The sequence below is a fragment of the Tachyglossus aculeatus genome, chromosome 16 (genome assembly GCF_015852505.1).
Source record: "Tachyglossus aculeatus isolate mTacAcu1 chromosome 16, mTacAcu1.pri, whole genome shotgun sequence".
Lineage (NCBI taxonomy): Eukaryota > Metazoa > Chordata > Mammalia > Monotremata > Tachyglossidae > Tachyglossus > Tachyglossus aculeatus.
The window spans coordinates 666,445-692,867 of NC_052081.1; the positions used below are offsets into that span (position 1 = coordinate 666,445).

The 26,423-nt window shown below is 48.5% G+C and overlaps 1 protein-coding gene and 1 non-coding gene across 2 annotated transcripts; both read right to left on the bottom strand.

Moving 5' to 3' along the window:
* Nucleotides 1–15,838: 15,838 nt before the first annotated feature.
* Nucleotides 15,839–18,182, bottom strand: LOC119938503 (disintegrin and metalloproteinase domain-containing protein 30-like). Its single transcript, XM_038758347.1, has one exon. It carries the CDS (start codon nt 18,171–18,173, stop codon nt 16,014–16,016), a length of 2,160 nt encoding a protein of 719 aa, XP_038614275.1. The 5' UTR covers nt 18,174–18,182; the 3' UTR covers nt 15,839–16,013.
* Nucleotides 18,183–22,047: 3,865 nt separating this feature from the next.
* Nucleotides 22,048–22,185, bottom strand: LOC119938944. The gene has a single exon (XR_005454627.1). It is a non-coding gene; the product is annotated as a small nucleolar RNA SNORA7 (small nucleolar RNA).
* Between the last annotated feature and the right edge of the window lie 4,238 nt (nt 22,186–26,423).

The following is a 26,423-nucleotide window of genomic DNA, read 5'->3' on the forward strand; positions in this document are numbered from 1 at the left end:
TTCATAGAAATGCGAAATGCAGAAAGCCCCACATACTGTATTATGAGTTTATGGACGTAAGCTCGTGGGTCAAGGTAGCCCAAAGAGAACAGACCGTCCCTCTCAGCCACGTCCAGAATTGGGGTGGGGGGGCCTCCGGGGCCATAGTATGGGGGAGGAGGGGAACCAGGCTTGTACTTTGCTCCTTTGCCAAGTGGCCAAGCAGGATTCAGGGCCCTGCCTCTAGCTGAAGCAGGGCAACTGGCAGGGCCAGGTGCCAAGATCCGCACCCCTAGGGCCAGTATTTGCACAGCAAGTGCTGCATCTTGGTGCTTGAGTTGCTGTTCCATTGTAGAAAGCCTGCAAGAGAAGGGCACCCACGTTCACACACTCTCTCCTTCTTCCCCCTCCCGCCTCGTCCCACCTTTTTCTCAGCAAGGAGAAAGCCTAGACTGCAGCCAGATGGCTGCTTGGATGCCCATCCCAGCAACTGGCGGATGGGACCCTACGGAGGCCCAGGGTGGGGGACAGGTGGTGGTTAGCTGGGTGGAGGGAGGGGGAGAGTTTCAAGTGAAGAAGCTTGGGAGTGGTGCAGAGTCTCCCTGCACTACTGGGGGTCCATCCGGCGTTGAGCCCCCAATTGCTGGGACTACCTGTAGGGTGGACGGGCAGTGAGTGTGACTGGAAATCATTCTGAGAGGCAGGGGGTGGGGACGGAGGCTAACCACTGACTGGAACTGCCCACAGTCTGGGACGCGTCATGACTGAGCTTGTGGGCCAAGGCCAGGTAACACTGCAGGAGCCCGAACTACCTTTAACTCTCTACTTTGCTCCTCTCTGCCCTCCCCATCCTTTGTGAGACATAGGGGGAAGGGATGGGGAGCTAGCAGCCCCCACCTTGTGCCTGTAGGTAAGAGCAGTGGCTACCCCCTACTCTGGTGTCAGTGTTAATCCTGTGACCGTCAGCAGTGGAGAGAGAGGAGGGGCTGGCAGGCATCGAGCCAGGCCCAGCCAGGAGTGGAGCTGGGCAGCCCAGTCAGACCCCTGGAATCGGCCAAGGTGCCTCGTGCAGGCTTCTAGGAGTTCTGAGAGGGACTCATGGGGGCGTGGGCACAGGCCAGTGGAGAAGTGGGCTGGAGACCACATTAGAGGGGAGAAGACTTGGACAGCCGATGTGGTCAGGAAGGTTGGGTTTCCGGCCCACTGGGCCCAGAGATCCAGCCTTGCAGGGCCCTGTGGACCTCCTGCCCTGAAGCCCCCCATGTCCCCAGACCTCTTTTGCCCCTGCTCTTATGGCTGCTGAATGTCATCTTGGCACAATGCTGGCTGGACCTCCCCTTGACTCTGCCCAGGGTCTGGGTCTGGTAGAGGAATGCTGTCCCATTGATCCAGTCCCACTGGTGGTTCCGTGAGCAGGGGAAGTAGAGAGCAAATGTAAGGGTCCCCCCAGGGCCCCCCATATCCTAGCCGGCTCTCAGGGGCCATGAGAACTAGGGCTCTGGGCAACATCACTGTAAGTTGGACATATGTCTCTAACCCCATCCCCTTGGATGTCTCAAGCCAGCAGAATGGATAATCCCAGGAGATGTGTCCAGGCTCTGGGACCAACCCCACCCAAGATGATGAAGACAGTATCACTCTTGTTCCATGCCCACAGACACTCAGTCTGCCCTTGGCAAAACCCAGCTGGCTTCAGGGGCATCCCCTGGGCTACTTATTATTACTGTTATTATTATTGTTATTATTACTATTATTGTATTTGCTAAGCACTTACTATATGCCATACGCTATTCTAAGAGCTGGGGTAGATACAAGATATTTACATTGGACACAGTCTTTGTCCCATTTGAGGCTCACAGTCTAAGTCAGAAGGAGACCAGGTATTGAAACCCCATTTTATAGAGATAAACTATATCTCTAGGAGAAAACTGAGATTCAGAGAAGTGAAGTGACTTGACCAAGGTTACACAGCAGGCAACTGGCAGAGTGGGGATTAGAACCAAGGTGCTCTGACTCCCAGCTCTTTCCACTAGGCCAAGCTGCTCTTCCATTCAGGACGAGGGCCTCCACCGACCCAGATGTAGCCAGGAGAGCCTATCCTCTGGGGATCGTGGAGGCCGATCCACATAGGCTGCGTTCACTGCAAGCCAGGATCTGCTTGGCGATGACTCCTGCCTCCTTCCTGTTCAGGATGGTCTCCAGGTGGGTGCCATTCCCAGACTGAGCCCCCTCCTCCCCATCCCCCCAGCACATATATATATATATATATATGTATATATGTTTGTACATATTTATTACTCTATTTATTTATTTTACTTGTACATATTTATTCTATTTATTTTATTTTGTTAATATGTTTTGTTTTGTTGTCTGTCTCCCCCTTCTAGACTGTGAGCCCACTGTTGGGTAGGGACCGTCTCTATGTGTTGCCAACTTGTACTTCCCAAGCACTTAGTACAGTGTTCTGCACACAGTAAGTGCTCAATAAATACGATTGAATGAATGAATGAATGAACGAATTCCCAAAGGACTGGCACTAGAACTGAGGGCAAGGAGAGGCTCCATCAGTTGCCACCATGGCCTAAGTTCTTCCCTGAGCCCATCTGGAAAAAGGGGCATGGACGGGCAGAAGCGTCTGTGCCCCTCCACTAATTCTGCCAACCTTCATGTCCCACTCTTTTATGCAGTCAGTGTTGCCAGGAGCTCCAGTGTGTGGGGTGTGGTGCCGGGCACCTCTGTGTGCAGGTCACGGTTCTGGGCACTGTTGTGATCAGGATATGAGGTTGGAAGCCTGCTGTGGACATTGACCCCCATCCCAGGCCAAGCTCTTACCTCCATATCAGACCAGTTCCATTGTTTCCGGAAGTATCCTTAGCAGCTAGACCTGTAGTAGAACCACCCTGGGACACAGCTGGGTCTCAGGATAAAGTCTTCATGCAAACAGAAGAGTGGAACACACTGGTTATCACACAGGGCTCCCTGTGGTCCACCCTTCTGCTATCCCTTGCCAGTTGGCCTCTTCTCACTTCTGCTCCTGGGAGGAAACAGCTGGAAAGCACAGGGTTAAATCGGGGGCTTGGGAGAATGCCCAAATATGTCTGTCTTTTTCTGCCCACCTATTTTCTGCCAAACTGCCTGCTTGCCTTTCTGCCAGACTTTCTGTCTGCCCACCTGTGCTGGGCAGAGTTCAAGCCCCAGAATCCTCTCATATATCCAAGGAAACCTGAATCTCCTCTGGACCCAAAGGTGTAGGGCAGAAACTCCAGGGGAGGGAGTGTGAGGGTGGGCAACAGCGGACTTGAGTTTTAGACCCTTCCTTGTCACTGGCCTACTGAGTGGCCTTGGACAAATAGTAGTAATAGTCTTCATTAAGAACTACCTGGGTGCAGAGTACTGACTGTACTGGAATTATAGTCCCTGTCCCTTCTGGCGCCCACAATCTGAGTCACTTAAACTCTCTGGTTCTTTGTTCTTCATCTGTAAAGTGGAGTTAACTTGAGAAGAGAGGTGACCCTAATCTGCCTGTCCGTCCGTCCGTCTTTCCGTCCCTGGACACCTCTTCAGACTGAGGTGTACAATACCTGCTCCTCCTCTGGTCTAAACCAGGGCCTCCATAATCTCTTAGCCCCAGAAATACACATGCTCATTTGCATGCGCACAAGCACACACACACACTTCCAGACACCCAAACACACAAACACATCCGCATTCACACCCACACCCACACACCAAATACACCTACATGCCCTCGAACAATGCCCCAACACCCACCCATATTCAAATAAACATACAAACACACACACATACACACCCACCACCCCTTCCCCCTCAAGAGGCTTGGCCTAGGAGGGAAAGCCCCTTGTTTACCCTGCCTCCCTGGATGTTGTGAGACTGAACTGAGAACGCTAACCAGATGTTGTGCTGGTACTATCCGAGTACCGCACGAACCCTGACTGTCACTAGTGTGGTTCCTTGTATATCCCTCCTGCAGGAGCCCAGAAGCCCTCACCAGAAGCTTCCATCTGCTGGTCAGTGCAACTTTGAGAGCTGTAAAGGAAACTGTTGGGAGCAGGGAGAAGGGACAGTGAGGGCAGCAGGCACCTGAGAAGATCAGCATTTTGGCCCCTGCCACCCCTTACACTCCCCCTCCCCCCAGAAAGGGCTTGGCGCATTGCGGGGTAGCAGTGGCCCCCCACAAGATTTGCTTCCAAGCCTCCATGCTGCCACCCACTCTTCATTCTGCAGAGATGCAGGACACTTTGGAACAATCATTTCCACTCCTGCTTTCTCCCAAGGCCACAGTCCTTTCTGGGCTCTTTCAGGCTCTTTAAGACCCAACACTCACCCGTATTCATGGCCTCCTCCTGCCCCCTACCATATCCCACCAGAGAGGTGGAGTGATGGCAGCTCCCCAAGGGTAAGGGGATAAGCCCCCATCCAATCATAAACCTACCCCACAGCCCTTACAGAGAGTCCAGCCTCAGCATTCATTCAATGAATGAATTGAACAAGGAGCAGTATGACCTAGCAGATAGAGCCGGGGCTTGGGAGTCAGCGGTCATGGGTTCTAATCCTGGCTCCCCCACTTGTCTGCTATGTGACCTTAGGCAAGCCACTTAACTTCTCTGTGCCTCAGTTACTGCATCTGTAAAATGGGGATTAAGACTGTGAGCCCCAGGTGGGACAACCTGGTTACCTTGTATCTACCCCAGCACTTAGAACAGAGCTTGGCACATAGTAGATGCTTAACAAAAACCATCATCATCATCATTCAAGGCCTCCAGGAGGCCTTCCCAGACTGAGCCCCCCTTTTCCTCTGCTCCTCCTCCCCTACCCATCACCCCTACTCCCTCCCTCTGCTCTACCCTCTTCCCCTCCCCACAGCACTTGTGTATATTTGTACATATTTATTACTCTATTTTATTAGTGATGTGTATATACCTATAATTCTATTTTTCTATTTTGGTGATATTGATGCCTGTATACTTGTTTGTTTTGTTGTCTGTCTCTCCCTTCTAGGCTGTGAGCCCATTGTTGGGTAGGGATTGTCTCTATCTGTTGCCAAATTATACTTTCCAAGCACTTAGTACAGTGCTCTGCACACAGTAAGCGCTCAATAAATATGATTGAATGAATGAATGAATGAATGAATTGAATGAATTCATGAATGAATGCTTGTAGTCAGCATGGAGGGGGATGTCCCACAAAGTCACTGCTCAGGCCTTGCCCAGTGTTTGCCTGAGGTTGACAGAACTGCTGGGGCTAGGGGGTCACAGCTCCCTGTCGACCACACTGACCAGGCCAGTTGTTACTCTTCTGAGGGTCGATAAATCCATGGCAGAGTCCAGCCCCGGCCTGGGGACTTTGCTCTTTACCTTTGGCTGTCCGCTGTTTCCCTCCTGCCTCTCTTTTCTGTTTTGTCCCTGGGTGAAGCCCCCTCCCCTTATTCCCCATACCACTGGGGCTGACATGCCCCCTTAGTCAGGGAGACCATGATTCAGACACATGGATGGCCCCTAAAGGCCCAAGGACTCATACATAATCCATAGCGGGGGAGGGTCCTGCCTTGGGTTGGGTCCAGGGGAGTAAAGGAGAGAGAAAGAGAGAGAGGGAGAGGGAGAGAGAGGAGAAGACGGGGAGGGAGAGAGAGAAAAATGTGGAGTGGGGGCAAAATAATAATAGTAATAATAATGGCTTTTACTGAGCGCTTACTATGCAAAAGGGTGACATTTCACATCTACCTTCTTGTTTGCTGACCCAAGGTCAAAGTTAAGCCCCCACTGTTTGCAGCAGGTTGTACTGGAAGCAGTGTGGCCTTGAGGAAAAGGCCTGAGGCTGGGAATATGGAGACCTGGGCCCTAGTCCCAGGTCTGCCACTGGCCTGCTGGATGATCTCAAGCAAGTCATTTAACTTCTCAGAGCCTCAGCTTGCTCACCTGCAAAATGGGGATAAATTTTTCTGCTCTCCCTCCCTCTTAGGCCATGAACTCAGTGTAGACCAGGAGCTATATCTGATCTAAACTGTGAGCCCACTGTTGGGTAGGGACCGTCTCTATATGTTGCCAACTTGTACTTCCCAAGCGCTTAGTACAGTACTCTGCACACAGTAAGTGCTCAATAAATACGACTGGTTGATTGATTGATTGATCTTGTATCTACGCACAGTACTTGGCCCATAGTAAGTACCTAAGAAATACTAGACATAATAATAATAATAATGATGGCATTTATTAGGCACTTACTATGGGCAAAGCACTGTTCTAAGCGCTGGGGAGGTTACAAGGTGATCAGGTTGTCCCATGGGGGGCTCACAGTCTTTATCCCTATTTTCCAGATGAGGTAACTGTGGCACAGAGAAGTGAAGTGACTTGCCCGAAGTCACACAGCTGACAGTTGGCAGAGCCGGGATTTGAACCCATGACCTCTGACTCCAAAGCCCGTGCTCTTTCCACTGAGCCACGCTGCTTCTCTAGACAGTGAGACCCACCGTAGGCTGCCAGCCTAGGTGGAATAGGGACTGTGTCCATTGTAATTATCTTGTACCTACTACAGTGCTTGACACATAGTAAGTGCTTAACAGCCATGTTATTTTAGACTGCGAGTCCCTGAGGGCCAGGGACTATGTCTAATTCCCACCTGGGCATTCTTCGCCAATGCTTAGTCCAGTGCTCTGCACACAGTAAGCACTTTTTACTATTACTACTTACTGCTCTGCACACAGTAAGTGCTCAATAAATACGATTGATTGATTGATCGATTAAATAATAATATTACTGTGCGCAGAACTCTGTACTGAACTCCTACTATGTGGCAGCACTGTACTGGGCACCCTAATTATGACAATTATCATTATAATTATTACCTGAGACCACACTATTGAAATAAAAGTTGCAGCCTCTGGTCTTGGACAGCTTACTGCCCTAGGGAATCTGGGTCTTTGCCAAGAAAATCCCATTTCTCACCCCACCAGGGTCCCCTCACTTCCACGGGAATTTCAAGCTCAAATCCCACCCTGTCAGGCCTAACTCACCACCCAGGACTTCTGAAACAGTCACACAGCTCAACGGCAGGAAGAGTTCAGACCTTCTCATAGCCATCTTCCTTTCCTTCCTACTCATCTGTAAAATGGGGATTGAGAATGGGAGTCCCACATGGGAAAGAGACTGTGTCCAACTTGATTTGCTTGTTTCCATCCCAGTGCTTAATACAGTGCCTGGTACATAGTAAGTGCTTAACAAATGCCATTGTGATTATTATTATTATTGTTGTTACTACTCTCCTTCCTTGGCCAACACCCTTAGGAAGCCTTGGGTTTCAGGTGGGCTTGGCCAAAGCACAGTGGCCCAGAGGGGACCTGAATGCGCCTGCATTCTGGTAGGTGAAGAGTTAACTCTGAGTGGGTGAGGGAATTCTGGCTCCCACAAATCTGGGATTGCTTATCCTTGCTCTGACCAGTGGACAGGAGGTCCAGCTTCTAACCCCAGCTCTGCCACTGACTGGCTGTGTGACCTTGGGCAAGTCACTTAATTTTTCCGAGTCTCGGTTTCCTCCTCAGTAAAATGGGTAGAACAATCCCTGCCCCTCCCTGCCACTCAAGGGAGCTGTGGAAACAGAAGGAGAATATTGGCATGACAGTACTTTGTGGAAATAAAAATACTTGAGGGGACAAGGAGTCCCAGCTCTTAACTGCAAGAAATGATACAAGAGAAGACATACAAGAGAGACATTCGTTCTCGCCTGTCCCACCATCGACCCCCCGCCCACATCATCCCCCTGGCCTGGAATGCCCTCCCTTCCCTCATCCGCCAAGCTAGCTCTCTTCCCCCCTTCAAGGCCCTACTGAGAGCTTACCTCTTCCAGGAGGCCTTCCCAGACTGAGCCCCCTCCTTCCTCTTCCCCTCCTCCCCCTCTCCATCCCCCCGGCCTTACCTCCTGTATATATACAGCACCTGTATATATGTTTGTACGTATTTATTACTCTATTTATTTATTTTACTTGTACATATTTATTCTATTGATTTTATTCTGTTAATATGTTTTGTTTTGTTCTCTGTCTCCCCCTTCTAGACTGTGAGCCCACTGTTGGGTAGGGACCGTCTCTATGTGTTGCCAACTTGTACTTCCCAAGCACTTAGTACAGTGCTCTGCACACAGTAAGTGCTCAATAAATACGATTGAATGAATGAATAAAATCCAGCATTCTGAGCCAGAACTGCTTCCAGTTCATAGTTGGTCCCTGGGGGTGGCTGCAACAGAGGGATATACCCACTGCCTGGCTCTGGCTCCGGCCTGGAGTCCCCAGAAGGGCTGTAGGGAGGACTCTTCCTAGTGCCCATGAGAACAAGAACCAGATCAAGGAGAGTAAACTATCTCTTCTGGATGACTGCTGGTGGTGCTGTATTCACACCATTGACCAAGACAGACAGTGGTTACATCTCTTGGATGTGACCCTGCCGGAGCATGGCCTCGTAGTCAGAAGGAGGTAGGTTCTGATCGCGGCTTCGCCACTTATCTGCTGTGTGATTTGGGGCAAGTCACTTATCCGCACAGTTAACTTGAGCCTCTGCCCTTGATTCTCTCTCATGCTGCTGCTGCCTCAGTTACCTCACTGGCAAAATGGGAATTAAGACTTTGAGCCCCATGTGGGAGAGGGACTGTATCCAACCTGATTAGCTTGTATCAATCAATCAATCAATCAATCGTATTTATTGAGCACTTACTGTGTGCAGAGCACTGTACTAAGCGCTTGGGAAGTACAAGTTGGCAACATATAGAGACGGTCCCTACCCAACAGTGGGCTCACAGTCTAAAAGGGGGAGACAAAGAACAAAACCAAACATACTAACAAAATAAAATAAATAGAATAGATAAGTACAAGTAAAATAAATAAATAAATAACTAGAGTAATAAATATGTACAAACATATATACATATAAACAGGTGCTGTGGGGAAGGGAAGGAGGTAAGATGGGGGGATGGAGAGGGGGACGAGGTGGAGAGGAAGGAAGGGGCTCAGTCTGGGAGGAAGGGGCTCAGTCTGGGAGCAGTTGTATGTATCCCAGTGCTTAGAATGGTGTTTGACACAGAGTAAGAGCTTAAAAAATATCATTATTATTCTCCCTCACTTCCGTCTGGGGTCCCTGGTCTGATCCACCTTGGGATAACAGGAGACGGTAGCTCCGGCCTAGAACCTGCATCCGCATTCACAGCCTTCTGGGTCCCAGCCTCCTTGGACCACACTCTGGGGAGTCCTGATGGGCCCAACCAAGGAGCAGTGGGTGGGGAAGGGACCCTTTCTGCCCTGATTCTCCTAGAGAGTCTCCACACCAGTGCTCATCACAGTGTTTGGTGCAGAGTAAATCCCACCAGAGAAACTGTTCTCATTGCCCCTGGCCACTCCTGGCCACCCCCAGCCCCAGTGTTCATCCCTGGAGCCACTCCTGGCTTGTTCCCGGCAGAGGCCTGGATTCCAGGGAGCTGACAGGATGACAGGAATAGTGTCTCTTCCTATCTGCTCCGGATTCGGCCCCCTCTGGTGCACGTTTCCCTGCATAAAGGATGGAGAAGGGGTTTGGGGCGGGGAGAGGGTGCAAGTCAGGTGGAAACTCGGTCTTATAGGGGAAGAGCAGCTAGAAGTAGGTTGGAGACCTGTAGTTGGGGGGTGGGAGGGAGGTAAGTGGTATCAACATGCACTGCAGACTGTCAAGAGTGCCAGCCAGCAGAGGTCTCCCAAGTAAACAACATCCTCCTAGGTAGGTAAGGATCCAGTGCCCTGGAGGGCAGAACAGGCAGGGAGGGCAGAGGACGGTGTGAGGCAGAGTGGGGACCGGGAGACAGGATAGACACTATCTTCGGATGGGCCTGCTTGGGGCAGACTTTTAACCAATAGCATTTACTGAACACCTGCTGCATGCAGAGGACTCTACTAAGTACTGGGGAGAGTACCCTAGAATGAGCTTACAGTCTAGAGGGGAGGCGCTCCCTATCTTTAAATGGCATTTGCTAGGCACTTACCATGTCCAGGGAGAACTGGGGAAGGTGAGGGAGAACTTGACCAAACTAGTGGCCTGAGCCTCAGGAGAAATGGGGTAGGGTGGGTTGCTAGGCTTGATGCTACAGCAGGGCTGAGGGAGGGGAGGAGGAGAGGATGGCGAACAGATCAGGAGGAAGAGGAAGAGCAGCAGCAGTATTGGGGCAAGGAAGGGGGAGACGGAATGAAGGAGGGTGGTGGTCTGAGGGTCCAGAGCAATCAGGGCATCCAGAAGAGAGAGAGAAGAGTTAGAAAGTGGGCAGGGGATCTGACCAGGCCAGGTCATTGGCAAGGAGAGAGGTGGGGGTGCCTGGGCACAGAGCAGATTGGTAGCCCTGTCTGCCACGCTCCTCCCCCTCCCCCTCTCCCTCCTCCAACAGGCCAGGGCCAGGGCCCGCAAACCAGCAGCCCGGATGGCTACTAGTCCTGCCCAGTTCAGCCTCCCTCACCGGCGTAATGGAACAAGTTGCAGGTTGTTCGAAACTCCTGTCAGTGGGTGGGCTGAGCTGGGCCGGCAAGCAGAAACCCTCCGCCTCCGGTCCTGCCTCTTGTCACGGTATCCCTGGACTTGGCTTTAAATCGCATCCCATCTGTATTTAACCTGCCTGTGCCGCAGATGGCCGAGTTCCTGGAAGACACCTGCCAGAGGAAGCTGGCGGTCTGGAAAAGCGAACAGGCCAACAGGCGGGAAGCGGCATGGCATAGTGGATAGAGCATGGGCTTGCGAGTCAGGAGGTCATGAGTTCTAATCCCGGTTCCCCCACTTGTCTGCCGTGTGGCCTTGGGCAAGTCACTTCACTTCTCTGGGCCTCAGTTACCCCATCTGTAAAATGGGGATTAAGACTATGACTCTCAAGAGAGACAGGAGCTGTGTCCAACCCAATTTGCTTGTATCCACTCCAGCACTTAGTGGAGAAGAAGCATGGTTTAGTGGAAGGAGCACAGGCTTGGGAGTCAGAGGTCGTGGGTTCTAATCCCAGCTCCGCCACTCGTCTGCTGTGTGACTTTGGGCAAGTCACTTAACTTCTCTGTGCCTCAGTTACCTCATCTGTAAAATGGGGATTAAGACTGTGAGCCCCACGTGGGACAACCTGATTACCTTGTATCTAACCAGGGTTTAGAACAGTGCTTGGCACATGGTAAGCACTTAATAAGTACCATTATCATTATTATTATGATTATGATTAATATGCTTGGTACATAGTAAGCGCTTAACAAATACCACAATTATATTGCTATGCAGCCTATGCTGCTTCTTTCATTAATACCCACCTCCCTAGTCCTATCTCTGTCAACACCCAATTAGTACTCTGCACATAGTAAGGGCTCAGTAAATACTATTGATTAACTAATTGATTTACATCCACCCCTTCCCAGTATGTATGTATTTATATGCCAATAAAAGAGCTCGGTGGTAAGCTCCAATCTTTGCTTGTCACCTATTTACTGAGGGATTTAATCTTATCATACTCTTATCATACTCTTGTCCTTACTAGCTGTATCCTTGTTTTCCCTGCTGCTCTCGCTTATTTCTGTCGGCCTTTCTTCCCTCAATAGATTGAATGAATGAATGAATGAATGAATGAATAAACTGCTTGAGGATAGGGACAGGAATACGAGATAATCAGGATGGACACAGTCCCAGTCTCTAAAGAGGCTCATAGACTAATGGGGAGGGAACAATACATGTCATTGATCAGCTGATAAGTACCTTGGGGGTTAGGTAGGCTAGACTGTTGAATACAACCAGTTTTACAGGCTTTGGAAAGAGGGGGTGAATCAATCAATCAATCAATCAGTGGTAGTAATTGAGCACTTACAGTGCCCAGGGCACTGTATTAAGAACTTGGGAGACTACAACAGAGTTGGTAGGGGCAATCCCTGCACACGAGGAGTTTACAGCCTAGAGGGGGAGGCAGACATTAAAGTAAATCACCGACAGTGTAAACATATGTAGATAAATGTTGTGGCGACTGGGGTAAGGCAAGAGAATCAAATAATTTAAGAGGTAGGCACCCATGTGCATAGGCGATGCAGAGGGGAAGGTGAATAGGGTGGGAAAATGAGCGATTAGTTAGGGGTGGCGTCTTGGAGAAGAATTGATTTTAGTAGGGCTTTAGTAGGGGAGAATCAATCAATCAATCAATCAATCAATCATATTTTTTGAGCGCTTACTGTGTGCAGAGCACTGTACTAAGTGCTTGGGAAGTACAAATTGGCAACACATAGAGACAATCCCTACCCAAAAGTGGGCTCACAGTCTAAAAGGGGGAGACAGAGAACAAAACCAAACATACTAACAAAATAAAATAAATAGAATAGATATGTACAAATAAATAGAGTAATACATATGTACAGACATATATACAGGTGCTGTGGGGAAGGGAAGGAGGTAAGATGGGGGATGGAGGGGGGACGAGGGGGAGAGGAAGGAAGGGGCTCAGTCTGGGAAGGCCTCCTGGAGGAGGTGAGCTCTCAGTAGGGCATGGTGATCTATTAGGTATGAAGGGGGAAGGAGTTCCAGGTCAGAGACAGGACATGCAACCTACTTTGCTTACACAAATAAAGGATTAGACAGCCCTCACACCAACCTCTCCAATCTTTAACCCCATTTTCTGAAGAACCCCACCCACTCAGCACTGGCTTTGAAGGTGGGGAGGGGGTGGGAACTGGTCAGCTCCCAAAGGTCCCATGTCTCCCACCACACAGTCTACACCCATTGCCTCACAGAGTGTGCTGCCAGACACGGGGGTGGGGGAAGGGGTGAGGGGAGAGAGACTGGGCAAGGGAATGCGGATGGTTCAGTGCAAACCACCACCACTGCTGGAAACCCTTTCTCCACCTCTCCTGAGCTGTAGTCCTGGAAAAGAAGCCCCAGTCTGATGCCTAGCTGAGGGTTACACAGCAACCCTCCCCTCCACCTCCCCATCTCCACTTTTTTGTCTGGGCTCAGCTTTCCTGTTGCTGCGCTCTCATAGGCTGCTTGAGCCCCTTTGTCCTGAGTTCCAAGAAACAACAGGAAGGGAAAACAAGAGAATGGATTGCACCTGAGAGTAGGAGCAGAGCCTTGTTATGTTCCAGCACTTTTCCCCAAGGAAGGATCCCTCTTCCCAGCAGTGGCCTCGTCCCCAGAATGTGCCCCTGCTTTGACATGACCACCCAAACCCTGGAAGTTGGACGGGGAGTAAACCTCTGAGGCCAATCTGCAAACTCCACCAATCTTCAATGTGCCCTGGGCAACGAGCAGCACCCTATCAAATTGACAGGAAAAGGGAAAAGGGGTGGGGGGGAAAGGACGTTTAGAACATCTCCTCCAGGAAGCCTTCCAGGACTGCTCCACACCACCCTAACCAGCCCAGCCAATCAGCCACCAGTACAGTGAACAGAGTGCTGTTCTGGATACGATGTGATTAAAATCACATCTCTTCCAATAGGTCTCTTCAACTAAGCCACCATCTCTCTTACTCTCTCCTTTCTGTGTTGGCCCCCTCCAGTTATGGCCCCATTTTGCTTTGACCATTCCTTTCTAAACTCTTAGAGCGAGTTATCTACACTGGCTTCTCCACTTTTTCCAATTCTCTCCCTAACCCCCTCCAATCTGGCTTCAGCCACCTTCACTCCACAGAAACCGCCCAGTTAAAGGTCACCAATGAACTCCTTCTTGTCAAATTTAGTGACCTCTACTCCATCCTAATCTTCCTCGACCACTCAGCTGCCTTCAGCACTGCCGAGCATTCCCTTTTCCTGGCAACATTATCCAACCTTGGCTTCACAGACACCATCCTCTCCTGATTCTCCTCCTATCTCTTTGGATGCTTATTCTCCTCCTCTGTCTCCAACTTTCTAAAGGTTCAAGGTCCCCTTCTGTTCTCCATTACACCCATTTCCTTTGAGAAAAAATTCACTCCTATGGCTTCAACTACCACCTCTATGCAGATGATTACCAAATCTACATCTCCAGCCCTGATTGCTCTTCCTCTCTGCAGTCTCACACTTCCTCCTGAGTTCAGGAAATCTCTACTTGGGTATCCCACTGACACCTCACACTTAACATGTCCAAAACATAACTACTTATCTTCACATACAACCCTGTATCCTCATGACTTTCCCATCACTGCAGACAGCACCACCATCTCCCCTGTCTCACAAGTCTGTAATCTGGGTGTTATCCTCAAATCATCTCTCTGCCCTTTCCTTCTCATCCAAACTGCTACCACATTAATCCAAGCAAATATCCTATTCCACCTGGATTACTGCGTCAGCCTCTTGCTGATCTCCCTGCCTCCTGTGTCTTCCCACTCCAGTCCATACTTCACTCTGCTTCCCAGATCATTTCTCTTCAAAATCGTTCAGTCCATGTTTCCCCACTCCTAAAGAACCTCCACTTGTTACCCATCCACCTCCACAACAGAAAATCTTTACCATCAGCTTTAGAGCACTCAATCACCTTACCCCCTCCTAACTTACTGCCCTGATATCCTCCTACAACCCAGACTGCACACTTTGCACCTCTTACGCGAACCTACTCTGAACCTTGATGTTGTCTACGTGGCTGCTGACCTCTCACCCACATCCTGCCTCCGGCCTGGAATGCCCTCCCTCTTCATATTTAACAGACTATCACTCTCCTCACCTTCAAATACTTATTGAAGGCTCATCTCCAAGAGGCCTTCCTTGACTAGGAATACATTTCCTCTTCTCCCATTCCCTTCTGAATCGCCCCTATACTTGGATATGCACCCATTATTCACCCCCGGCCCTGCCTCAGCCCCACAGCACTTATGTATCTGTAATTTATTTATTGATATTACTGACCCTCCCCCCTCTATGCTGTAAGCTTGTTGTGGGCAGGGAACGTACCTACCGTTATACCGTACTTTCCCAAGCACTTTGTACAGTGCTCTGCACACAGTAAGTGCTCAGTAAATACAATTGATTGACTGAATAACTGAATCCCCCTGCTCTGATTACCAGCCCTAGTTTTATGACTTAGCCAATATCTCATCCGACATTCCTGCCACACTTATTCAAGCTGCTCAGATATCATTCTACTACATTTTGTTTGACATTGGGATTTTCTCTAAAAGGATATCCATGGGGCACTCCTAATCCCTGAGGTTTTTATGTTGTGACTGTGGATGCTGACCCCGACATGATGTCACACACCCACAAAGATTTTCCTCTAGATTGGAGAAGATGGCAGCACTGCGGTCTACCAGTTTTCTTCCTTCTCGCTGTTGCCCCTCTTAATCTTCCAACTCAGCATTTTTGACTCCATTTGCCTTCTTTGTTCTTTTTCCCCTTCTTCCTTCCTCATTTCCCTGTCTTTACTCTTATCTTCCCTCCTCCTTCATCTCTTCTTTTGCCTTGATATAGCCCTATTGGATGTTTCCCACTTGTGTTGACATTTTTCCATTTACTCTCAAAGTTCTCCTGCCAAATCTACTCCCATTTGCTTCATCCAGAAAAGTCCCCTGATTCGCCCCGGATTCAAAAGGCTTAGGGGTCAAATTTGCGCTGCTTTTACAAGTGTTTGCAGTCCAGTTCTTTTGATGGACAGATTTGCATAAGCCCACATTTCATAGTTCCTCAACGCTTGACAATATTCCCACCCTTTAGAGATGCAGAGTTGCAATCTATCTGAAGGATCCCTAGAAGTTTCTGTCAGCAACAGGAATTTTGTCATTTAATCCCAGGCTCAGGAGCCTTCATCTTACTCCCACATGTCATTTGAGAGTGATGACACACTACTAAGAAGCTCTACAAATTTCACTCAGTTATAAATAAAAATGGAATTTTATTTTTCAATTGAAAATAGACCAAGCCATGGAACTTGGCTCCATAGAGTCCTGAGAATGAAAATCAATCAAAATGTTCACCCTGGAACTAATAGCTTTGTTTTCAGCAAAAAGGCCTCTGGCAGTATCTTTGAAGCTTGCATAGAGAACACACAACCAGACAATTTTGCTTTACCTCTGATTTGGGGATCCCATGGACGTTTTGGTCATTTTTTTCCCTTTCTAGTTGTTTTTGATGATGACAATTTTTTACAAACTTTTATACACTTCATGGAGGCCGGGATCAAGGAGGCAAGAAAAAGAATGATCCGGAGAATGAAAAAGAACCAAACTTGAAACATCATTGCAATAACCGGTTTGCCTGGAGGGCCGCTGTCAACGCTCCCTCCGTCCCCAGGTGCCTCACAGAATGGAGGGGCCCAGCCATAATCGCAGTGGCAGTTTCTCTTGTTGTTGCACACCCCTTTACTGTTACACTTTTGAGGTTCACAGTCGTAATTGAGGAGAGACACGTTGAGGCAGGTCCTGTTAATGCATATCAAGCCGATGCCGCAGAAGCTGCCGTCTTTGACATCTCCAATATCAGCGATTCTCATTGTGTGCATTGATGCATGGTAGTCTGTCCCCCAGCACATGGTATTGTTGGCTTTCACATGAGTCTGAATGACTGACGTATGGTCAGGCATGGAAGGAACGGTCATCACATTGACACACTGCACTCTTCCACACAACATACTACCTACCAAACATTTTTTGTAAAGGTTTCCCTCTAACCCACAGTTCCCAAATCGGTCAATATACCCATTCACCTCCTCATAACACAGTAACGGAGCATCCATGGCTTCTTTACCGAAAAGGGCTCTGCACTGCTGAAGGTGAGAATGACAAGCACCATGGTAACAGATGGCGCTGCCACTACACGGGGTCCCATCCTGCTTGTACATATCTTCTGGGCACAAATTAGAGGTCCCATTACAGAACTCATCGAGGTCACATTCACCTTGTCTTGGCCTACAGACCTTTTCGGCTGGAACAAACTGGCATCTTTTGCAGCACAGCCCAGAGGTACACTCTGCCCCAGGGCTCAGTGTGCAGTTTGACAGGCAACAGCCATCTTTCTTACACTCCCTCTCTGATCCACAGTCACATTCCTCTCCTGCTTCCACCACTTTATTACCACATTTCTCTACTACCGGTAACTGTTCTGGAATATTATTGAGACAGGGGGCAAAACGGCTTGTGTAGGAGAAATAATCATTAAAACTGCAATTACTAAAACCTCCGTTATGGGAACCACTAATCCCCATGATACATGTCGAGGCATCGCACTTACAATGGTCCGTATCGTGGTCCATGCCATGCCCATGCCCTAATTCGTGGGTGAACCACTCTGCGGGATTAAGTAGTGACTTCCCTACTAGAATGGATACGGACCCCATCCGTCCTTTATCACAGATACTGCCACCATAGGACCACCCCAAGGCATCGGGAAAAGTTTTCGACACAAACAAATGTGCGAGATCATGGTGGGTACGGGGATACATGTGATTTTGCTGGTAAGGTAAAAATTCCTTAAAGACTGGAAGTAACTTTGGATGTGCAATATTCACTCTGTCATAGTCTGTCCAGACTTCCAGGGCTTTCAAAAAGATGTGAGCTTTCAGCGTTTGAAACTGTGAGTCGGCAAAATTGACCAGGGTAATCGTGTCCTGGAGGACTGTGGATAAATTCCTTTCTCTGAATCTGTACCAGGCATTGTCCACCGCCACGGCCAGCTCTAAATACTTGGGGTGTAGGTAGGAGTTGTACCAGTCGATCGGACGGGAAGAGGCCGGAAGCCGGAACTGGGTCACCTGACGGGCGATCTCCTCGTCGGTGAGGCCGCAGGTCAGGTTGCCCGGCGGCCGGTCGACCAGCCGGGACACCCGGTGCTCGAAGGTGGCGGAGGCCGGCAGGGGCTCCACCTGGTAGAGGCGGCCGTGCAGCCGCAGCATCCCCCAGAGACCCCGGAAGCAGGTGCTGAAGGTGGCCAGGGAATCCGGGGCGCCCTCCACGGCCCCGCGGTAGTAGCAGTCGTGGGGCACGGGGGGCTGCTCCTCCACCAGCTCGCCCCGGGCCGTGAAGGTGAAGACGGGCAGGCGGCGGGGCAGCAGCAGCTGCTTGGGCCGCAGGTGCAGCACGTGCCTCCGGCCGTCGAGGGGCAGCAGGTAGGACAGCCGGCCGGGCTCCTGGGCCTCCCCGCCCCGGGGGGTCAGCCTCCGGGGGATGACCACTTCGGACCGGGAGAAGCCCCACGGGTCGGGCTCGGGGGCGGCGAGGAGGCAGCCCAGGCCCAGCAGCAGGAGCGCGGGCCCCGACGGCCCCATGGCGCCCGGCCCCGCCCCTCCTCCTCCTCCTCCTTCTCCTGGCCGCCGGCAGGGGGCGGGGCGGGGCCGGCGCGCGACCCTGCAGGCCGTTAGGCGCGCGCGGGCGGGAAAAGGCGGGAAAGTTGGGCAGAGGGACCGATGACGAGAGGGGACGGACGAGGGTTGGAGAGGGCAAAGAGAAGGGAGAAGGAGGAGGGAAAAGAGTTCGAAGGAAGCGGGAGGGAAGGTGACCCAAGCATTTGGCCTCTATACCCAAACTACCTTCTCTTAAAGTTCCAATCGACGCTCTCAACGCCGCCCTCTCCACTGAACTCCCCCCCGTCCCTCCCCTGTCCCTCGGCCCATCTCCTACCACCACCCCAAGGCCCTGAACCTCCTCCACAGTCTGTCTCCTCCACTACCGGGCGAGAACTGAGGAGCACAGCTGGTGGAAAAACACACACTTGGCTGACTTCATCTAACTCATATAATAATAATAATAATAATAATAACGGTATTTGTTAAGCGCTTACTATGTGCAAAGCACTGTTCTAAGTGCTGGGGAGGTTACAAGGTGATCAGGTTGTCCCACAGGGGGCTCACAGTTTTAATCCCCCTTTTACAGATGAGGTAACTGAGGCCCAGAGAAGTTAAGTGACTTGACAGGAGGCCTTCCCAGACTGAGCCTCTTCCTTCCTCTCCCCCTCGTCCCCCTCTCCATCCCCCCATCTTACCTCCTTCCCTTCCCCACAGCACCTGTAGATATGTATATATGCTTGTACATATTTATTACTCTATTTATTTATTTATTTTACTTGTACATATCTATTCTATTTATTTTATTTTGTTAGTATGTTTGGTTTTGTTCTCTGTCTCCCCCTTTTAGACTGTGAGCCCACTGTTGGGTAGGGACTGTCTCTATATGTTGCCAACTTGTACTTCCCAAGCGCTTAGTACAGTGCTCTGCACACAGTAAGCGCTCAATAAATGCGATTGATGATGATGATGATGGTTACCCAAAATCACACAGCTGACAGTTGGCGGAGCTGGGATTTGAACCCATGACCTATGACTCCAAAGCCCGTGCTCTTTCCACTGAGCCATGCTGCTTCTCTTAGGCATCTCATATGCATCTCATATTCTCATATACATCTTCAGCCCCTCCAACACTAATGTATATATTACAAATAATTTATAATTCATTTTAATATCTGTCCTCCTAAACCGTAAGCTCCTAGTGGCTAGGATACATGTCTACCAACTCTTTGATATTGTACTCTGTCAAGAACTTAGTACAGTGCTCTGCACACAGTAAACCCGCAATAAATTCTATTGATTCATCGATTGATTGCTTGAGAGAGTATAATTAAGGTAAAGAACATAGATTCTGCCCTTCAGGAGCTTAAAGGCTAAGGCTTCTTGGGAGCTGTAAGCTCGGATTCTAAGCCCCAAGAGCTGGGGACTTTTATTTTCATTGAAATCTCCAAAGCACCCAGTACAATGTTCACCAAATCACAGGAGCCTATGTCAGCCCTCTGCATCCGACAGGCCTCTGATACAGTGCTCTGGATACACTGGACATCCACTACAGAGGTCTGTGCATGGTAGTCACTGAATCTAGTGGTCTGTTCACAATAGGCTTCCATCAGTGTTGATGATGATGATGCCCACGATGATGATGGTGGTGGTGATAGCAATGATGATAACGAGGATGATGAGAGCTCATTTCTACATTTAGTCCATGGAATGAGCCGGCCACTGTCAACTCCATCCCTGGAAGCCCTGTAAATCTGGATCAGGTCTAGAAGTCCTCTCAAAATTCAGCTCTTTGCCCAGGGGCATCAGAAATGGCTGTGGGTCCCAGATGATACTCACTCCTGCGGAAATTTCCCCGGGACCCAGCCACCATGTGGGACTTCTACCCCACTCAGCTCTTCAGCACCTGCAGGGTTTGAGGTGACCCACGTTCAATCCATTCCATTGGCAGTCAATGCCGGCAGAACAGCTTCCCCGGGAAGCCTGGGATTGGCCAATCCCAATCCAAGTGCTCACTGGATGCCACCCTATACTGTTGGGGATGGTTCGTGGATGCCACCAGCAACCTGTTTAGTCGCAGGCTTCAGGGAAGCCCAGCTTAGTCAACGCTTTGTCCATTTGGGGTGGGCACCGGGCTGTTCAGACTTGTGGGGGCTTTGAAGAGGCCCTCCTCTTCTTTGTTCACACAACCAATATCCTCGATTGTCTTTCTGTGTAAGGCTTTCACAGGATAGGGTTAGTGATGCCTCACGGTCAGGATGGCTCACCCTTGAGTTGTTTTTCCAGGAGCAGCAGGGGGTTACTCTGAGCCTTCCATACTCTGGCACCCACCTTTCCTGTGAGACTCAGCTTGTGCTGGAGGATGGTCGTTTGGGTCAAGGGCTGCAGCCCGTAGCGGGGAGCCAGAATTCCCAGTACATACCCTGTTGAGTGAGATGCCATGACGCTGGGAATTTATTGAAAAATTGATGGAGCATGACCAGAAGATTTGACAAATGCCAAAGTATGGAAGAAATTAATGAGTCCCAAGAAACATCCTCAATGCAACATGAGCAATGTCCAGCTATGTAGAAGTGAAGAAAGTCATAAACAGTCCACACTGCAGCCTAGATTAGCAATTCGGTAGTAATAGTAACAATGGTAATTAAGCACTTATTGGTACCAAGCATTTTACCAATTGCTGGGGAAAAAAATAGCCAGATGGGAATTAGACACAGTACCTGCATCCCAGGGGCCTCTCAATCCAAGAATACTAGAAGGCTCGTGTCTTAATGAATGGGAAGGAGGCTGACATCAGACACGTAAGGAAAGATGGAATCATAAAAGCACAGAAACATGAATAAACAAGGAAAATGATCATATAAATTGTATTATTTCTTAAGCGCTTACTACGTGCCAAGCCCTGGATTACATGCCAGGGTAGAAACAAGATCTTCAGGTTCCACAGGGGGTTTAGAGTCTAAGAAGAGGGGACTATACCTATTGAATCCCCATTTTGGTGATGAGGGAACTGAGGCATGAGAAGTGAGTTGAGTTGCTCAAGGTCAAACAGCATCCAAGTGGTGGAGCTGGGATTAGATCATCATCATCATCATCAATCGTATTTATTGAGCGCTTACTGTGTGCAGAGCACTGTACTAAGTGCTTGGGAAGTACAAGTTGGCAACATATAGAGACAGTCCCTACCCAACAGTGGGCTCACAGTCTAAAAGGGGATTCCTTTTAGATTAGATTAGATTAGATTCCAGATCATTTGATTCCCAGACCCAGGCTTCATTGATAAATAGAAAAGCAATAGGGTTTTGTAGGCTGTAGACTATAAAGTCCCTGTGGAGAGGGACTGTGCCTACCAACTCTATTGTATTCTCCAAAGTGCTTAATATAACAGTTCACACAGTAAGCGCTCAATAAATACCATTGATTGATTGATCTGTAGCTAAGGAAGTGGAGTTTCAGGCTTTTCATGGATTAGAGTCACACAGTCACAATTCAGATTGGAATAGCCTTGAACAATAAAGCAACCTATGCGCAATGCAACCTGAGGCCAAGACATTGGGACTGTTCCATAAAGGTGGGTTTTTTGTTGTCTTATGCTGTCGGGTCATGTCTGACTCATAGCGCTTGGAACATAGTAAGTGCTTAACAAATACCATCTTCATTATTATTATTACAGCGATGCCATGGACACATCTCTCCCAGAATGCCCCACTTCCACCTGCAATTATTCTAGTAGTGTATCCATAGAGTTTTCTTGGTAAAAATACAGAAGTGGTTTACCATTGCCTCCTTCCACTCAGTAAATGAGTGTCTGCCCTCGACTCTCTCCCATGCCACTGCTGCCCAGCACAGGTGAGTTTTGACTTGTAGCAGACTGCCTTCCACTCACTAGCCACTGCCCAAGCTAGGAATGGAATGGGTCTGCCTCTGTTTGACTGTCCCTCCTGTAGTCGAAACTGGTAGAGTACTGTAAACTCTCCAGGTGCAACCCTGAGAGGGGAAAAATGGGTTAGGGTGGTATTAACTGGATGGCTCCCATCTGGAACATGAGAAGAGCAGTTTCTGGAGAGGTAGCCTCAGTGACCAAGCGATTGGAGTCAGAGTTGAATTGAATTACAGTTTACTGCACATGGGCACCGCGAGTGGTATAATGTTTTACAGTGTACTTCATAGGAATATGGGCTATGTAGTAATGTATAAGGTTATGTAAGGTGAGGGCTGGGACTTGTGGCTTGGGGGTAGGACTTCAGAGTATCTTTAAATTATACATTATAAATTATTCATTTAGATTAATGTCTTTCTCCCCCTCTAGATGGTAAGCTCTTGGCAGGCAGGAAAAGTTTCTACCAACTCTGTTGTACTCCATTCAGCTTATAGTACAGTGCTCTGCACTTAGTAAATGCTCAGTAAATACCACTGATGATGATGATGATTGAGGATATAGATCTACTGATGCCAAGTTGTAACTGAGCTAAGTGAGGTACCAGCCACAATGCTAGCATTGTTCCACCACTGTGCCAGCCACTGTGCAAACTTAGCAAAGGGATAATCACTTTGCGTTTCTATCTCTACCAATGTCTCTAATAATGGTGGCATGTGTTAAGTCCTTACGCTGTACCAAGCACTGTACCAATCGTTGGGGTAGATGCAAGATAATCAGGTCAGACACCAGTCCTGTCCCTCACAGGCTCATAGGCTAAGTAAGAGGGCAACCAGGACTCCCCATTTTACAGACGGGAAAACTGAGGCACAGAAAATTAAGTGATTTCCCCAAGGTCAACCAGAAAACGGGTGTCTGAGCTGGGATTAGAACCTTTCAGGTTCACAGTTGTAATTGAGGAGAGATGTGTCATGACAGGTCCTGTTTCTACATATCAAGCCAGTGCCACAGAAGGTGCCTTCTTTGCCAATCCTGATATCAGCAGTTCTCAGTATGTGCATTGATGCATCATAGTCCGTCCCCCAGCATATGGTATCACTAGCTATCACATGAGTTTGAATGACCAACTAGTCTCCTAGGATCATCTTGGAGGGGAGTTATGCCGGCAAGCTGCCAGTCTTCTGGAACAAGGGTGATTCTTACAAGAAGCAGCATGGTGTAGTAAAAAATGGCATAGTGAAGTGGATAGAGCACAGGCCTGGGAGTCAGGTCATGAGTTCTAATCCAGGCTCTGCCACTTTCATTCATTCAATCATATTTATTGAGCGCTTACTGTGTGCAGAGCATTGTACTAAACACTTGGAAAGTACAATTCAGCAACAGAGACAATCCCTGCCCACAACGGGCTCACAGTTGAGTGCCCACCGTGTGTTGAGCACTATACTGAGCACTTAGGTGGTCCCCTGGTTAGTGGACATGACCCCTGCCCTCAGGAAGATGACAATCTGCTCCTCTGCCCCCACACCCTGCCACCTCCGGGGCTTTCTTCATTCCCCTGCTTGATCCTTCTGGCTTGTTTGTTGTATGACCTTGGGCAAGTCAGTTCACTTCTCTGTGCCTCAGTTACCTCATCTGTAAAATGGGGATTGATACTGTCAGCCCCACGTGGGACATGGACTGTGTCCAACCTGATTTGCTTGAATCCACTCCAGATTAGTACAATGCCTGGCACACAGTAAGCACTTAACAAATACCATTATTATTATTATTATTACTGACGGAGGTCTCCAACTCAGGCCCAGTATTCCACAGCTTCCCCTTCAAGGAAATGGTATGGCCTACTGGAAAGAGGAATTGGGTTCTAATCCTAGCTCTGTCAATTGCTTTCTGTTGACCTTGGGTAAGTCACTTCATTTCTCTGTGCCTCAGTTCTCCTGTTCGACCTCCTTCTTACACTGTGAGTCCCATGCGGGAGAGGAACTGTATCCAACTTAATTGACTTTTCTATGGTATATGTTAAGTGCTTTGTATTTGCTAAGTACTGTACTAAGCACTGCAGTAGATACAAGCTGAGCAAGTTGAACATAGTCCATTTCCCACATGGGGATCATAGTCTTAATCTCCATTTTACAGATGAGGCAACTGAGGCACAGAGAAGTTAAGTGATTTGCCAAAGTCACACATCAGACAAATGGAAGACATGGAATTAGAACCCGGGTCCTTCAGACTCCCAGGCCTGAATGACCAGAACTGTGTTTGACTCATAGAGAGCGTTTAACAAATACCACTAAAAAAGATAAGTTTCTTGGCTGGATCCTCCAGGTTCAATGATGTGTTCATATTGGGATGTGTCCTTTCTGTTGGAAACATTCTTTGAGTTACCCAGCCTTTGAACCCATGTCCTCTGACCTGTCTGCTTAAAAAAAAATGGTCCAGGGGACTAACATTTTCCTCAGAAAAGACAGTATTAAGAGGTTTGCCAAGTCTCTCAGGTGTCTCCATTTCATCCACCTATGCACCCTACTTTCACCCAGCATTCTGCTGATTTCCTAGCTCGTTCCCTGCTTTAATCACACCTGTAAATATTTTAATCTCTTCTAGGTGTCTACCTTTCCTCACCCCAGCCATGAGATTTTAGTGGGACAGAGACAGTGAATGAACTCTTTATGTCACATTGACTCTGCTACACAGCAGAGTATCTGCTACAGAGTAAGAGCTCAATCAATACCATGACTAATACCTATATTCCTTATCTCACAAGGCTAGTGGGAGGGCAAAATCAGATAGAAATGTGGAAGGGCTTTGGAAAATAAATGCTCTCTATAAATTCAAGTGACTCTTGGGCTTGGCACCCCTTGAAAAGTGGTCTTCAAATTCCTTTTTGTGCTGTTTTGTGCTGTTTGCACTCACTCACTCAATCAATCAATCACATTCACTGAGTGCTTACTGTGCACAGAGCAATGTACTAAGCACTTGGGAGAGTACAGTGTAACAGCATTGGTAAACACATTCCTTGCCTACAACAACCTTAGTCTCTCTTCATGTACTTTTTCATTTTTCTTAGGATGTGCTATCTATCTAAAAGGATGAGTATCTCCCTCAGGTGACCTCTTTTGAACTGCCAGTTATCCAGGCAGCACTTCAGTTTGGTTGTTTGACTTGTTTTGGTTTGGGGCACATGGTTTATAAGGTCCATGGATGTTGCCAACTTGTACTTCCCAAGCGCTTAGTACAGTGCTCTGCACACAGTAAGCGCTCAATAAATACGATTGATTGATTATTGGAATTTTAAAGTAGCCTCTAGGCTCCTGGTAAGTCACTTGTTTTAGCAGCCCCATTCGACCTCCCTATAAGTACGGGCCACATTCTCTCAGAATTTCTCTTCCTAAAATTTCTAAAGCTTAATGTCTCTATTTCGGGGGCTTTGAGCTCTTCCTCCCCAGGAAGAATGTTAAATTTTGGCAAATTATGTTCTGCATTTCCATATAGTTCAACCACCATGTGCCTCTATACTATTTTTTAAAAGTACCTGTTTAGTGCTTAATAAGTGCCAAGCGCTGTACAGGGCCCTGGGATAGGCACAAGACAGAAGATACGAGATAACTGAGCTGGACACAGTTGCTGGGCTCACAATCTAAGTAGGAGGAAATAGGATTGAATCCACATTTTTACAAGTGATGAAACTGAGGCCCAGAGCCATTAAATGACTTGTCCTAGGTCACAGAGCAGACAAGTGGAGGTGCTGGGGGTAGAAATGAGGTCCTCTGACTCATAGGCCCACGCTCTTTCCACTAGTCCAAGTTGCCCGCTGTTAGAAAAATCTAAATATATTCCATCCAATACATCGGCGAGTTTATTGTCTGACCACAATCTGACTGACCCATTAACAGAAATCCAGAAGAAAAGAAGCACAATTTCCTTTTGGGGAAACCTTGATGCTTCTCTGCAGGTACATTGTTTATTTCTAGGCACTCACCCATTCTGAATTTCATTATCGATTCTCTGAATTGGTTACTTCCTTGTCTATTGTTCTCAGGAGTATTTCTGGAATATTTTTATAAATGAGAGTTTGATTAGACTTTTCAGAATTAAATTCAAGTGGTCATCTTTCTTTGATAGCTCTAGGATTAAGGATTTCAGTAAAGTTCTCTATCCTAAACAAAGATCTTTATCTTCCTGCTGACTCAGTCAACAGATCCACGAGAATAACTTCCAGCTCTAGTTTTACAGCTTCGCCACTATCTCATCTAATATTCCTGCTACATGTTCTCACACTGCTCAGATGGCTTGACCCTTCATTTCACTATGCTAGTTTGTTTGAAATTTGGATTTTCTCCCTAAAGGGATTCCACGGGATC

Excerpts from the sequence above, each read along its gene's own strand:
- LOC119938503 (XM_038758347.1), bottom strand. The coding sequence starts at position 18,173 with ATGGGGCCGTCGGGGCCCGCGCTCCTGCTGCTGGGCCTGGGCTGCCTC.